We start from the raw sequence: 13,189 nt of genomic DNA on the forward strand, positions 1-13,189 counted from the left end.
AAAATGTTATGACCAGCAATTTCTACCCAGAAAAACTGATCTATGAGGTGTGATGTGACCCCCCTAAGTAAAGAGGTTCGTAGATGGGACTGTAATGTTTCTCGAGGACAGGACTCCTTAGAGATGGTATTTGGCCCAACTTCGGATGGGATACTGGGCTCTCAGACTCCCTTCTTCAGCGCAGATCAGGCACATACATTACTTTGTTAGTTTGAACTCTTCTGGGGATGGTTTGTCACTTCTACGAGGAGGTGACAGTTCCTAAATTCTTTTCCAAAACATTCTAAAATTTTGTCCTGGGAAGGAAAGCCACAGGGGTCCAATCTGTACCCAAACCAGAAGGTCTCTCTCTCTCTCTCTCCAAGAGTCCTTCTCCCCAACATTAGTTCCCTTAGCAATCTTTCTGAAGAGGTGCATCTGGTTTGGGGTTAATAAAATTACATGCTGTAGCATGCCATCCCAGTGGAGAGGAGGAGGGTTAGTCTATAACCTATTATGCTACAGATAATGCATTAGTGTCAGGGAAGCTCTCTACATTTGGAGATGGAGGAAAGAATGGAGCTTCTGCTTAAGGCTCTGGTTGAAGGCACCTGATAGGGAGCAGGACTTGACTTTGTCCATTGTAGGAGGACTTCTCCAAGATCTCCAATGACCATATGCAGTGAGTTTTTCTCAGTGTTCAACTTTTCCTTTGAAACTTGCTCTCTCCTATCTTGGCTGCAGCAATGCTACACTCTCCTGCCTCCATTCTCCTGTTCCCTTCCTAGAAAGGTCTCTCCCATCTGTTTTTTTCCTGGCCATTTCCCCTGCCACCACAGCACTTTGGACTTTCACTCCTGTATGAATTGCCACCAGTCTTCTTCTTAGCTCCCTTCAAGGTCACCATCTGGCTTCACCTTATTTCCTATTCACTTTCTGCAACCTTATTTCCCATCAGTCCCCACGGAACTGCCTCCTGCTTTTCGGAGCCCTGGATCCTGCTTCCTTCTCTCTAGATTCGAGTTCTAGGTATCCACTGAATCTCACCTTCCTTTTAAAGCCACCTCGGACCATCTAAAGCAGAATAAACCTTACTTCCCTTCATCATTCCCATGATGCACCAGAACTTGGCACTCCAGTCCTGCCTTGCACTCTTTTTAGTCTGGGTGGTATGTGAGCCTCCCTTTATAGAGTTCCCCTGACCTCAACTTTCTTATCTGTGCGAATTCTCGGGATGGCGGAGAGACCTGGGGTCGTTAAGTGGATGAGCCGGGCTGGAGGCTGTGGTCCAAGATCAACACCCAGCACCGGTCCGGGCTCGGGAGTGTGTGTGGGGGGGGCGTGTGGTGGAGACGGGTTCAGCCTCCGCCAAAATGGAGCAGCAGCGGCGGCTGGGCCGGCGTGGGGTGGACTGAGGAGGGGTGAAGGCGGGGCCGGGACCGGACCTCTTACGCGGCTCCCCGATGTCACTCACGCGCCGTTCCAGCCCCCCGCAGCAACTTGGGGTCCAGCTCCAGGCTTGGCATGGGGCAAAGAGAAGATGACTAAGCCCTGTGTAGGGCAGCGGAGCGGATCGGGGGGTGATGGGGAGGTAATGGGGGGGGGGAGAAGAGCCCCTCCCTTCCCGAGCCCGGGCCTGCCTTTTGCGGACTCATTGGCTCCCGGCTGTCACAGACGACGACTCGCCCTCTCCCCCCTCCCCCCCACCCCACCCCGCCCCAGCTGCTAACTTGCGCCACGGCGGGTTCGGCTCAGCTCCGGGAGCCAGTCAAGGGCCGGGCGCGGGCTCCGGATGGGGGCTGCTGATGTCACGCATGCGCCCCGGTCCCAGCTCCTGTTTGTCGCAATGCCCACTCCCCCGCCCCTTTACACCCCCCCCCTTGCGCGGAAGATTACATCGCGTGCTTCGGTTTTCATTGTAATCATTTGGTGGCTTCAGAGAGCCTACCCGAGAGAAGCCAAAAGTCACCTCCTCCGCCTAGGGACTTAATTGTAGCAGGAAGTAGTTCCGGCTGGTGTTGTCTTGGGTTGGGAGCCTCCACCACCGCCGCCATTTCAAGAGCCTGAGAGCTGAGGGGCGGCGCGGAGCTAGCGAAGCCCTGCGGTGCTTCGTCAGTACAGCGGCTGAGAGTGAAGCAGTCCCGGCTAGCCCGGCTGCTCGCCCGCCCGCCCGCCCGCCCGCCCGCCGGTCGGCGCTGCAGCTCGCTTCCCGTCCGTCCCTGTCGCCGACTTCGGAGGCGGCCCCGGTGGCGGCGGGACGCAGCGGCGCGGGGCTCCCCCTGGCCCGCCCTCCCTCAGGAGGCTCCCGATGGCGTCTTCGGTGGGCAACGTGGCCGACAGCACAGGTATTTAGGCGGCCAGGTGGCCGCGACTTTGCGCTCCCCTGCACGCGCGCTGCCGCAAACTCCCTAGGCTGGACAGCTGTCTCTTTAACCCCGAACCCCGCCATGTTAACCCTAGCCCCGCGGGTGCCCGCGGGGTGACCCGAGTAGGCGAGGGGAGGATTCGGGGCGCTACCGTTCCGTGCGCCTTCCCCTCCCTACCCCGGCACCCTAGGAGCCCCCACCGCTTAGGGAGAGGCTATCTTTCCCCCAGAGGAGGGCTATCGTGGATTGAGGGAACTCTGAGGCCACGCCCTCGTGTCCTCCAGGAGGAAACTGAGGCAGGCCCAGGTGGAGTGCCTAGCCCACGGTCCCGCGGCTAGCGGGTCACTTTCAGAGACCGGATTTGAACTCGGGTCTCGGCGAGGCCGGGCGCGGCGCTGTGCCCCCCTCCCTGGCCTTTTCCCCCCCCTCCCCCCTCCTCCCCTTCTCCCCTGCGGCGCCAGGCTTCCTGTGGCTGGGTGGTGGCGGCGCGGACCTGTGGGCCTGGGGAGGGAGGAAGGTGGAAATTTCCAGGGGCGCCGGCCCCCCCAGGGCTTGCCCTTTCCTGGACCCGCGTCCTCCTTTTCTTTGCAACTCGCTCTAGCCCGAGGCTCACAGCCCGGCTCCCTCGGCGGGCTCCGGGGCCCGGGGCCAGACTTCTTTGGGACTTTGCCCCTTGCTCTCCTCGGGGGGTCCCCCGCCTGCCCTTCCCCTTCCGTTGCTTTCCGCCTCATTGTCTGCTTTCCCGAGGTGTAAGGTTAATTAGCATTTGAAGTTTGCCTCGCACGCCCGAACCTTGGGGTAAGCCACCGCCCGGGCTGGCTGACTCCGAAATGGCCATTTTTCTTTTGGCTTTTGAGCTATGCGGGATTGGGAGCTCTCTTCCCCTCCCCTCCCCCCACTCCCCCAAAAGACCTTTTTGATTCTGGAGCCAAGTACCTTCCTGTGTTCAAACTTTCTTGGGCAGGGGCCCCTTTAAGATGACGGTTCGGAGCAGTTGCTTCATGAATGCTACAGAAATGGGTTTCTTTTCTGCATTGTTGAGCACCAATCACTCCTATTTGGGAACTATCTCATCCGTTATTTACAGCTCTAAAGGGTGGCATTTTCGGGCTTTTCCCCTCTCCTGAGGTAGTATTAACGCTGAGGATTTCGTTTATAACTCTCTTGCCAGGAGAATCAAACGAAATGCCATTTATCCATTGTTTAAGCACAGGATGGTGGATGCGATATTAAAAACACCAGCTATTAATATTAGTTGAGAAAGCTTCGATTTCAAGCATTAAGATGCTATTTACGCCGTTTTAAACCCGGTTTGTTAATTGAGGAAAAACAGCTGGAAGTGCTGGTTTTTTTTGTTTTTTTTTTTTAGTGTGCAATATTTGCTTCCCCCCCTCCCCCCATTTTCACAAATATGGCTGATGTTTGGCAGTTGAGTTTCTTATCCTCTCACTTTTGGTTGAATTCCATGGTCATTGTCTCCAGATCCCAAGCCTGCCATTTTTCCCTCCCGTGGAGCCAAGTTCTGATTCCGGATTTGTTTTTTCGACTCCGTTTTTTCCATTCTTTCGACCATCTTTCGACATATAATTTTAAAAATAGCAGAAAGTCCAATCAGAGCGGCTGTTTTCTAACCAATTCTGAGGGTACAGTCGCTTCTGGGGCTGTTCAGTTGGGCAACGCCATTTGAGTAGCCCCGTAGTATTAGCTTGAGTCATTCGTATTTTCATTTCGTTCTTGTTGATCTGAAAACCGTTTTTTCCCTCCAACGCCGAAGCTGTTACTTTAGAGTACTAAATTAGCATTTATTAAGTTTTGAAAATGATGGGATAGTTGAGGGAGGCGATTGTTACATTTCTTAGCTACTTTTTTTTCCCTTTAGATTTCGTTACTGACGTTTGCCTCCTCCTGATTTGTTTAAGATCAAATCTCCCCTTTGGATAATTATATTCGGCAGTACAGGCTGGCGTTCCTCTCCTCTGGGTTGCTGCACAAGCCAGCTGCACCCAGCACCTTCCCCACCTTGAACCTCAGTTTCTTCCTCTGTAAATAGAGACGATAATATTGCGCGAGCAACGGGGACCTCCCAGAATTGTGGTGGGGAAAGGTCCTTGTAAACGATTATGGAGAGGTGCTTCTATTTCATCCGTTTTAAGTGGTCTATTGGTCTAGGCTTGCAAAGCTCACGTAGATACTTTTGTGGTAATAAGATCAGGATTCTGCTTGGCTAAAGCCAAGTTAATTTTTAACACTGTAATTCCAAGTTGAAACTGGCAAACTGCCTCTTTGCCTGAGTGAAATGTGTTGCACTCGGGAGTTCCTTTGCAAAGGTTATTAATTGAATACTTTACCAAAGGTTTTGGACTGGATATCATAGTATCTCTTACTTAGCACTGCAGTCACAGGTGACTTCGCAACAGGCATATATATGGTTGTTTTTGCAGTATTTTAATCCTCCTGTAGAGCTGTTGGGAAAAGTGCCCCTTATACACATTCAGCAAGGATTAGAGGGGATACCTTGAGGGATTGGGGAGGGGAAGAGCAAATGGCTTCCCAGTCCTTCATTTAAAACTTTTTCTTGACCTGGTTTAAAGACTTAGGAATCTTAACAGATCAATTTGCCTTTCTTATTTTATCAACTGCCTTAAAAATAAATAGCAGCTTAATTTTCAAGTTATTTCTGCCCTCTAACACCATTGGCTTCTAGTCTCACTTAATTAGTTTCCATATTTCTTCAGGAATTTTATAGTTTCACAAAGTGGTTTAGGAAATCCCAGAAACCTTAACTTGGGAAAGCATGTTATAAAAATACATAAGCAGATTTACCCTCCCAAAGATTATTGTGGCCAATATCATTAAGCATTTTTCCATCTGTTTCAGAACTACACGGCTTTATCTTGTTTCTTAATAGAATAAGGTGGTAAGGTTGGGAGGACTGTCATTCTAGAGGAAGCTCCAGAAATAGCATGTAGAATTTAACGGGCACCTAGCGTCACTTCTAGAAGATGATCTAAAAATAACCATATGGCTAATTTATGGCACATGAGTATTTAAATACCTAATACTTTCTCGTTTAGTTTGAGAAAAACATGTTTCTGAATGTGCTCCTGAAATGTTTATTCTGTACTTGATGTGAGGATGGGCTATATTGATGTAGTTAATACATTCTAGTGCTTTACTTAAGGATTTTGATCTTTTGGTTCTATTTGCCCATTTTCTTTTTTTTCCTTTTTTTTTTTTTTTTTTTAATAATTTGTCATTTGTGTTTTCTAATGTTTTGACCTGCCCCCCCCCCAAAAAAAAAAAAAGAAAAGAAAAATGTTTTGGTGAATTCTCCACAACCAATGAAACCTATGCTTTCATATGCTTTTCTTCCAAGGGTTAGCTGAGTTGGCTCATCGTGAATATCAGGCAGGAGATTTTGAAGCAGCTGAGAGACACTGCATGCAGCTGTGGAGACAAGAGCCAGATAATACTGGTGTGCTTTTATTACTCTCATCTATACACTTCCAATGTCGCAGACTGGACAGGTAGGAGACTTGGGTTTATCCCTTTGGTATTTAAATTGCAGAATTTTTCGTTTTTTCCAAAGTACACTTGAGTTATTGATATTACTGCGTTATCCTCATACAAGCATGAAAAAAATGTTTCTGAACCTGTGTTGATTCATTACAATTCCTCGGTTTGTTATGTTCCACTTGTGCCTCCTGGCAGCTCCTTTCTTAGTTTTTATTAGGCACAGGCTTCACTGCTAAAGAGTTTAGGAGGGAAGGCTAAAGGGACTTTGCAAACTTGTCCATCTGGGCCTGTTATTTCCTGTTCAGGTTACAATCTGTTCTTGGTACTACTGTTTCTTTTCACACTTGAATTGATTGCCGTGGAGGAAATGAAGAAAAATGGTTCATAAGTGGAAATGCATAATGTGACAATAGGAAATGTATGTACTTCAAATAACTACTACCAAAACATAAATTTGAATCTTTTGGATCAAATTACTAAACCGAGTAAAAGAATTACGCTGCAATATAATAAATGCTGTGTATACTTGAGTACTCTGAAAACGGGTTTGGGGTTCATTTAGTGTTAGTGCTTTCACTGTTGGGATATTCTGGAGTGGAAATGTACCTATTAACTACTTACTGTGTTAATCACTGGTACCAAAAGGACAAAATTGATATAGTTCCTGCTCTCAAGTTCACATTCCAATTAAAGGAGACCACACAGAGAGTAGGTTTCATCTTCAGGCATAGATGGAAAAGCCGATAGTCCTTAAGTACAGGCTTAATCATATTTGACAATATCATGGAGGATGGCTTGGGTGGGAGTCCCAGTGGCAAGGGCCTAGCCATGGATGGGCCGCTAGTTGTTCCTTTCTGCTTTATGACCATTTCTTCAGAACGTTATACATTCTCCTTGGTGAGAGACATATGTTGAGAAGAGAGCCACCCAAATAATCTCTACAGGAACAACAAACTCTCAGTGCCCATTGCCCAGACTGATGTGCATTTGAATGGCTAGCTTATTAGTACAGCTATATATCTGTCTGGCTCAGTTACTACAGGTGTCTAATGAATTGGGCCCAGTATTGAATAGGAGATTGAATGGGCTAGATTGTGTTTGAGAAATTGTGTAGTACCTCTTGATTCCAAAGTGCTCTCTGATATATGAACCTTATTAGAACCATTTTTCTGTGAATCCTTGAAATACTGGACATTGAAGTAGAAAATTAGATGCAGTAACGCTTTATTTCTTGAGACTAGATAGATCATTCTTTATTCAATCTACTATGCTCAGAAGACTAAAGACTAGATGATGGAGTTCTCTCCTATCCCTCCCCCTCCTCCAACTTCTGAAAGCCAGTGCTTTTGTTGCTTGCTCTTTTCTTGAATACTCTGTTATTTAAGTTCTATGTAGTTTCCAAGTGTCTCCCAGTTAGGTGGATAATTGTCATGTGGTGAAGAGAGCCTGCTGCATTTTGGAGCCACAAGACCTTGGCTTTTGGCGTGTCCCTTATGGAGCCTGGATTTGATGAGTTTTGAGACTCTTTATAAACTGGTGCCGAAAGTTGACATTCTGGAATTTTGGAGGACTTGTTGTGGTAGACCAGGTCAGGTTTCAGGATGTGCCTTTCTCTAGATCATCCTCATCACCAGTTTTCTCTCTTTCTTTTCCAGGTCTGCTCACTTTAGCACTTTGGCCATTAAGCAGAATCCACTTCTGGCAGAAGCCTATTCCAATTTGGGAAACGTGTACAAGGAGCGTGGACAGTTGCAGGAAGCTATTGAGCATTACCGACATGCACTGCGCCTCAAACCCGATTTCATCGATGGCTATATTAACTTGGCAGCCGCTTTGGTTGCAGCAGGAGACATGGAAGGGGCAGTGCAAGCTTATGTGTCTGCCCTTCAGTACAATCCTGTGAGTAAAATTTGGTAGTGACTATCTTACTCCCACAGAAACCCAGGAAGCTGCTTTGGGTTTGCTAATCTGTTGCAAAGCCAAAAACAGCTTTTTGAGTTTGGAAAATGGGGTCTTTCTAGAAAATGAGCACCATTACTTTAAGCTGAGGTCTTAAATAAGCAAATTCCTCTAATAAGCAGAGAAGGAAAAGGATAAAATCTACCCTTGTTGCAGATACTATGTGTATGTAGTATGGTAGGCAAGGAATCGGATATCAAACACACTCAGTTTCTTCTTGTGGGTCACTCTGGTAAGTCTTGTTGAACTCCAGAAAATTCTCTTAACTATTGTAGCTCTCTGAATTCTCTCAGCTTGGGAATGCTAAATATTTGTGGCGGTGATTATTGAAACTTGGTAATAACATCACCATTCTTAATAGAACTGTTTTATGGACTGGCTCCAATCATATGTTAGGATTTGAAGTAATGTTTAGGAGCATGGTTATACAATAGGGGTTAGGGTTAGAGATAGGGCAAAGCTTTCTGTAATCTGGTAGAAAAGGGGGTAGGAGGTGGGAAAAATCAATGTGAAAACACTTGAAGACTTAATACTACTATTAGGTAGTATGTTATATACACTTAAGCTTCTAAGTGGTTTTTAGGGAGTACCTAAAATAGTGTGTTGTATTTATCTACTGTTGATATGTAGAATTTCTTTAGAACAGATGTCAAAGCATAACGTTAGATCCTTTTTTCTTCATCTTGTCATATCCAGCCAGCATAGAAGATAGAATTGCTAATGAGGTGAAAATGGTTTCACTAGGCTTTTTGTTCAGTTCCCATATTTCTCTTTATAATCGGAAATTAGTCAACAGATTTATTGCATATCCATCCTGTAAAAGATAAAGAGCCCTTGCTCTCAAGGCATTTACAACCTAATTGAAGAGTCATGGCACACATAGAAATAGAACTAGCGCTATAAGGCCTTGTGTCTAACTAAGGTAAGTGCTGAACGAATAGATACAGAAAACAAATGGCAAGCCTGGTTAGTTAGTCTGAGGATGGCCCAGATAAGGCCTTTGCCGTCTCATTTACCGGTCCAGTGGGTAGTTTTGTCAAAGATCTGAAGCTTTCTTAAATTAGCAGTTTTTTCTGTACTTTAATGCTTTGTTATTCTCCCTATACAAGGGGCTCAGCTCCAATAGTAAGTAGCTCTCTCAGTTCAGAACCTCAGTTGCTAATACTTAATGGCAGTAGAGAATGAAGGATAATTAATATGTTGAATGACTGAATTACAATTCCCCAAAATTATCAACGGTCTAGCATGATGGGCTGAATCTGATAAGGTAAAATTTTATATAGTCAAATATAGGACCAAGTGCTTAGGTTTAAAAACAAACTAAAATTCAACCAAACAGATACTTAGTGGTAGAAGTCTCAACTGTAGGATTTTTTTATGTTTTTTTTTTTTTTTTTTTGTTTTTGTTTTTGTTTTTAAAAAGATGATTTTTATTGGACTCAGTGAACTCAGTGCAAATCAGCAGTGTGCTCTGGCAACCCAGAAAGCTGAGGAGGTTTTTGCCTGCACCAATAGAAATCTAGTACAGAGGGAGGAGATAACTCCCTAAGCTGCATTGCTTCAATACTATCTGGGATGCTGCCCTTAAGGGATTTTTGAAAAGCTAAAGCACTTCTAGAATGGTTCAAGAAACTAGAAACTATGTTTACAAATGAGAAGAGATTTAGAGGAACTGGAATTGGTTAGACTGGAAAAGAAAACGGTTTGTGATTGCACTCTTCAGATAGCTGACGACCTTTCAGTCTTTTGGAAAAGAATTCCTTTTGTATCTACTGCTACAGTTTTTTCTAAACTATACTAACCTTTTGATCTCTGGATCCTCATTCTGTCAATTAAGATAAGAACTTACCCTTCATGCTTTGCTGTTGTCAATACTGGCAACTAAAGGCCTGAACTAAATTTTTTATTTGATTCCAGAAGGCAGAACTAGTAGCGGTGGGTTGTAGAGAGAAAATTGAGCATAATATAAGGGAAAACTTCAAACTGTCTCAAAGTGAACATGGGGTACCAGGGCCTCAACCCTGGAAGACTTCATGTGGCAGCTGCAAGCCCAATTGTGGAATATTTCTTGGGAGGGAGGGGAGAAGTGTTCCCGTTCAGGAATAAGTTGCTTTAAACAATTAATAGGTTCTTTCCAATTCTGAGGCTGTATAGAAATGAGAGTGAGAAAAGATGTTAGAAAAAGAACTGTGATTCTGAAGGAGCTTCCCAATTAGCACAAAGCTCAATGTAAATCTGTCCTGTCCTGCCAGAGAAGCAAGTTGGATTACTCTGAATCATTTATTGGATGGTCTCGTGCCATGTTCAAACCCCATAACATAAGAAAGGAGCTGCTTGTTTACCGGGTGAACTGAAAACATTGACATAATTTCAGCTTTTAATACTTATTCATCATGAGTAAATGTTCTAGGGCATCCTCACCTGAAGGTGCTAAGTGAAGGTGCTAAGAGTGCCTTGACCTTTGCCATTTGACTGGTTGAAAAAACTAGAAATAACACCAGGTCCTCATTGCTCCTGGATATCATTGTCTTTGTATAGTAATAGCTATGTTTATATACCGCTTATGTAACGCTTGAAGGTTTGCAGGGCACTTCACAAATATGATCTTAGTTGATCCTCACAGTAACCCTGGAGGTGGTTGCTATTCTGATCCCCAGTATACGGTTGAGGAAACGGAGGCAGAGACGGCTTAAGTGATTTGCCCAGAGCCACACAGCTAAGAATGTCTGCAGCTGCATTTGAGTTCCGGTCTTCCCGACTCCAGGTCCAGTATTCTATTTACTGTGCCCCAGCTGCCTCTAAATGGTCTGAGACACTCAGACAACTTTGCAATGGCGAAGAAGTGCTATATTGATGACTGTGATAGTCAAAGTGCTTTACCACATCTGCATTTTCTAGAGTAGTGATACAGGTAACTTTGTATCTAGTGCTATCTCATTTCTAATAAAAAGGTATGCCACATTCAGGCCTAATTTTTTTTTTTACTCGATTGGAGCAATTGCCTTGATACATTTGAGCTGTTAGATTTTTTTTTTTCCCCCTTTTTGCATCATCAGTAGCTTCTAGTAATGTTTGGTGTGTTGACTTAGCATAAATGCTAAGTCTGGCATTCCCAAGGTGCTTTTTGCTAACAGTCTTGATCACAGAGGTGATGGAACCGATTGGGGATTATTTCTCGGCAAGGGATTGTCCTCCCGGGCTATTCTGGAAGTTTCACTTTTACTGTGATTACCCTTTTTCCAGTGACTGGTCTGTTCACTATTTTGGCATCCTGATATCAAAAATGTCAGGGGGCTGTTACTTCTGCAGCTGAGCTCTGACGGACCATTCATTTCTATGCTTTTGCTGCTGTTGGTTAAATTTAGCACATATGTCAGAGGTCAGTAAATATTTGAGTGCCTACTGTGTGCATTGCTAGAAGCTCTGGGGAGATCTCAAAAACTATTGGGATTCCTTTTCTTGCTTATGATCTCATGAGAGAGGATATACACATGAGAGAGGCAACAGGTACAAAGGAAACTGCTAAAGCTAGCTATAATGTAAGCCTGCTGGAGAACTTTGGAGAAAGGGTCGGAGCTCAGACCTGAGGTCTAAAAAGCAGTATTAGTCATCTTAAATCCCTCCAAGGATTTTCCTTTGTTGTGGATGACCATGGCCTCCTTCAACAACCACAGCAACGGCTCTATTGCTGATACCCTAAAAGAAAGTCTTAAGTTGGCTCAACCATGATATCGACCCAGTGTAGCAGTTCTCCTAATCTTTGCTTATAGTTAAGACTTGATGATTCTGAGAAGCAATTGAGAATTCAGTATTGTGCATCGGGTGTCGTTCTTGGCACTGCGAAAATACTAGCTTTGGGGTGCCAGTTGCTAGGATATTTAGTTAAGACGAGTCCACTTATGGACGAACGATTTTTATTTTGTTTTTTAACTGTTGAGGCTGTTTGGGCAAATCAGGACAAATGCCAAAAATAGTCCAAGGACATCGTTCGCTGCAGTTTGGGTAACTGCATCTGGTTACCATCTGTACAAATTCAACTTTCTCTAAGGAGCAGAATTAACTGCTATAAATTTCAGTTAGCCCACCCTAAGCTGCCCACTGGTCATGCACTGAGAGTGCTGATGAATAATACAGTGGTAAGCAGCAGTGGGGGAGGGGGGTGCGAAAAGTGTGGAAAAGGACAAGGAGTTGAGTAATTTCCTCTTACATAACAGCTAAGTATAATTTTCAAGTTTCTAAACTTAAATAGGAAGCTCAGGATCTGGCTGTTTTGTCTTGCAAGTTTTTCTGTGTCAGTGGAAATTTGCTCTTTAGTATGACTCAACACTGTGGTGGTTATGACGAATGAGCCCATTAAGTTGAATCTGATTATTTGGTTTATGACCACTGATCTTTTTGAGGGCCAAAGGAGTGTAGAAGTCCAGAGTGTGAGGGCAAGGTCTCTGAAGTTATGCCCCAACAAGAGTATATGCAGTTAATGATAAAGTGTCTCTGATTTCTAGGATTTGTACTGTGTTCGCAGTGACCTGGGGAACCTGCTCAAAGCCCTGGGTCGCTTGGAAGAAGCCAAGGTAGGTCTTGCATAGAATGCATTTACACATCAGTGTTTTGAAAATCTGTACTCTTGCCATGTCTTCAAATCTTCATTGAATTATCTTCACAACCAGTCCTGAGAAACTGAGGAAAAACTGACAGCATGAATCGCCTCAGTCTAGAGCAAGGCCAGGCTTTGGTGCTCCTGCTCTAAATGTAGGGGTAAAGCAAGGACCTGCACATTGTGGAGTCCTGCTGAGCTAGATCACCCCTAGATCACTGGGCTCCGGCACGATCTTATCTGGGCATTCCTTCATATGTGAGGCTTGCCTGCTGGTGACAAGCAGCGGCGCCATTGAAAATGCTGCTCTTCTAAGTCCTTTGTGGCTTGTAAGTGGAGAAGAAAGTCATCAGAATGTTACCCTGTAATACTGGCATTTAAACTTTTTATTCTTTAACCTTCCTCCCCTCATCCCTGCCCCCTCCCCCCTTTTTACAGTGGAAGAAAGGCTGGTTAATGATCACAAATTCCATGATTGGCGCCTCCCCACCCCCACCTCCCCACCTTCCTTCCTCCCTCCCTCCCTCCTTCCTTCCTTCCGGTTCCCCCTCCCCCCTTCTCTGCAGTTTCCTTTAGTCTTCTCCCTCCCTTATTTCCTTCTCTTTCCCTGCCTGGCTCCCTTGAAAAAAACAAAACAAAACATCAAAGGGCAGAAGGACAAAGCTGGTTTGTTTGGGAAATGGACTGATCGAAAGAAAACTTGCTAAAGTGGAAAGGTGGCTTTTAGCAGTCTTTTGTTTCCAAATGATGAGAATTTGAATACCAGGTTGGGTTT

General features: G+C 45.0%; 1 protein-coding gene across 1 annotated transcript in view; it reads left to right on the forward strand.

The window, feature by feature from the left end:
- The first annotated feature begins 2,028 nt into the window (after positions 1–2,028).
- The window catches only part of OGT (O-linked N-acetylglucosamine (GlcNAc) transferase), a 34,111-nt gene continuing 22,950 nt past the window's right edge, over positions 2,029–13,189 (forward strand). The window contains exons 1-4 of the mRNA XM_074277887.1: positions 2,029–2,324; positions 5,722–5,872; positions 7,517–7,760; positions 12,323–12,391. Of these exons, the coding sequence (XP_074133988.1) occupies positions 2,288–2,324; positions 5,722–5,872; positions 7,517–7,760; positions 12,323–12,391 (501 nt within the window). The 5' untranslated portion in view covers positions 2,029–2,287. The remainder of the gene's footprint in view (positions 2,325–5,721; positions 5,873–7,516; positions 7,761–12,322; positions 12,392–13,189) is intronic.

The sequence above is a fragment of the Sminthopsis crassicaudata genome, chromosome X (assembly GCF_048593235.1).
Source record: "Sminthopsis crassicaudata isolate SCR6 chromosome X, ASM4859323v1, whole genome shotgun sequence".
NCBI lineage: Eukaryota > Metazoa > Chordata > Mammalia > Dasyuromorphia > Dasyuridae > Sminthopsis > Sminthopsis crassicaudata.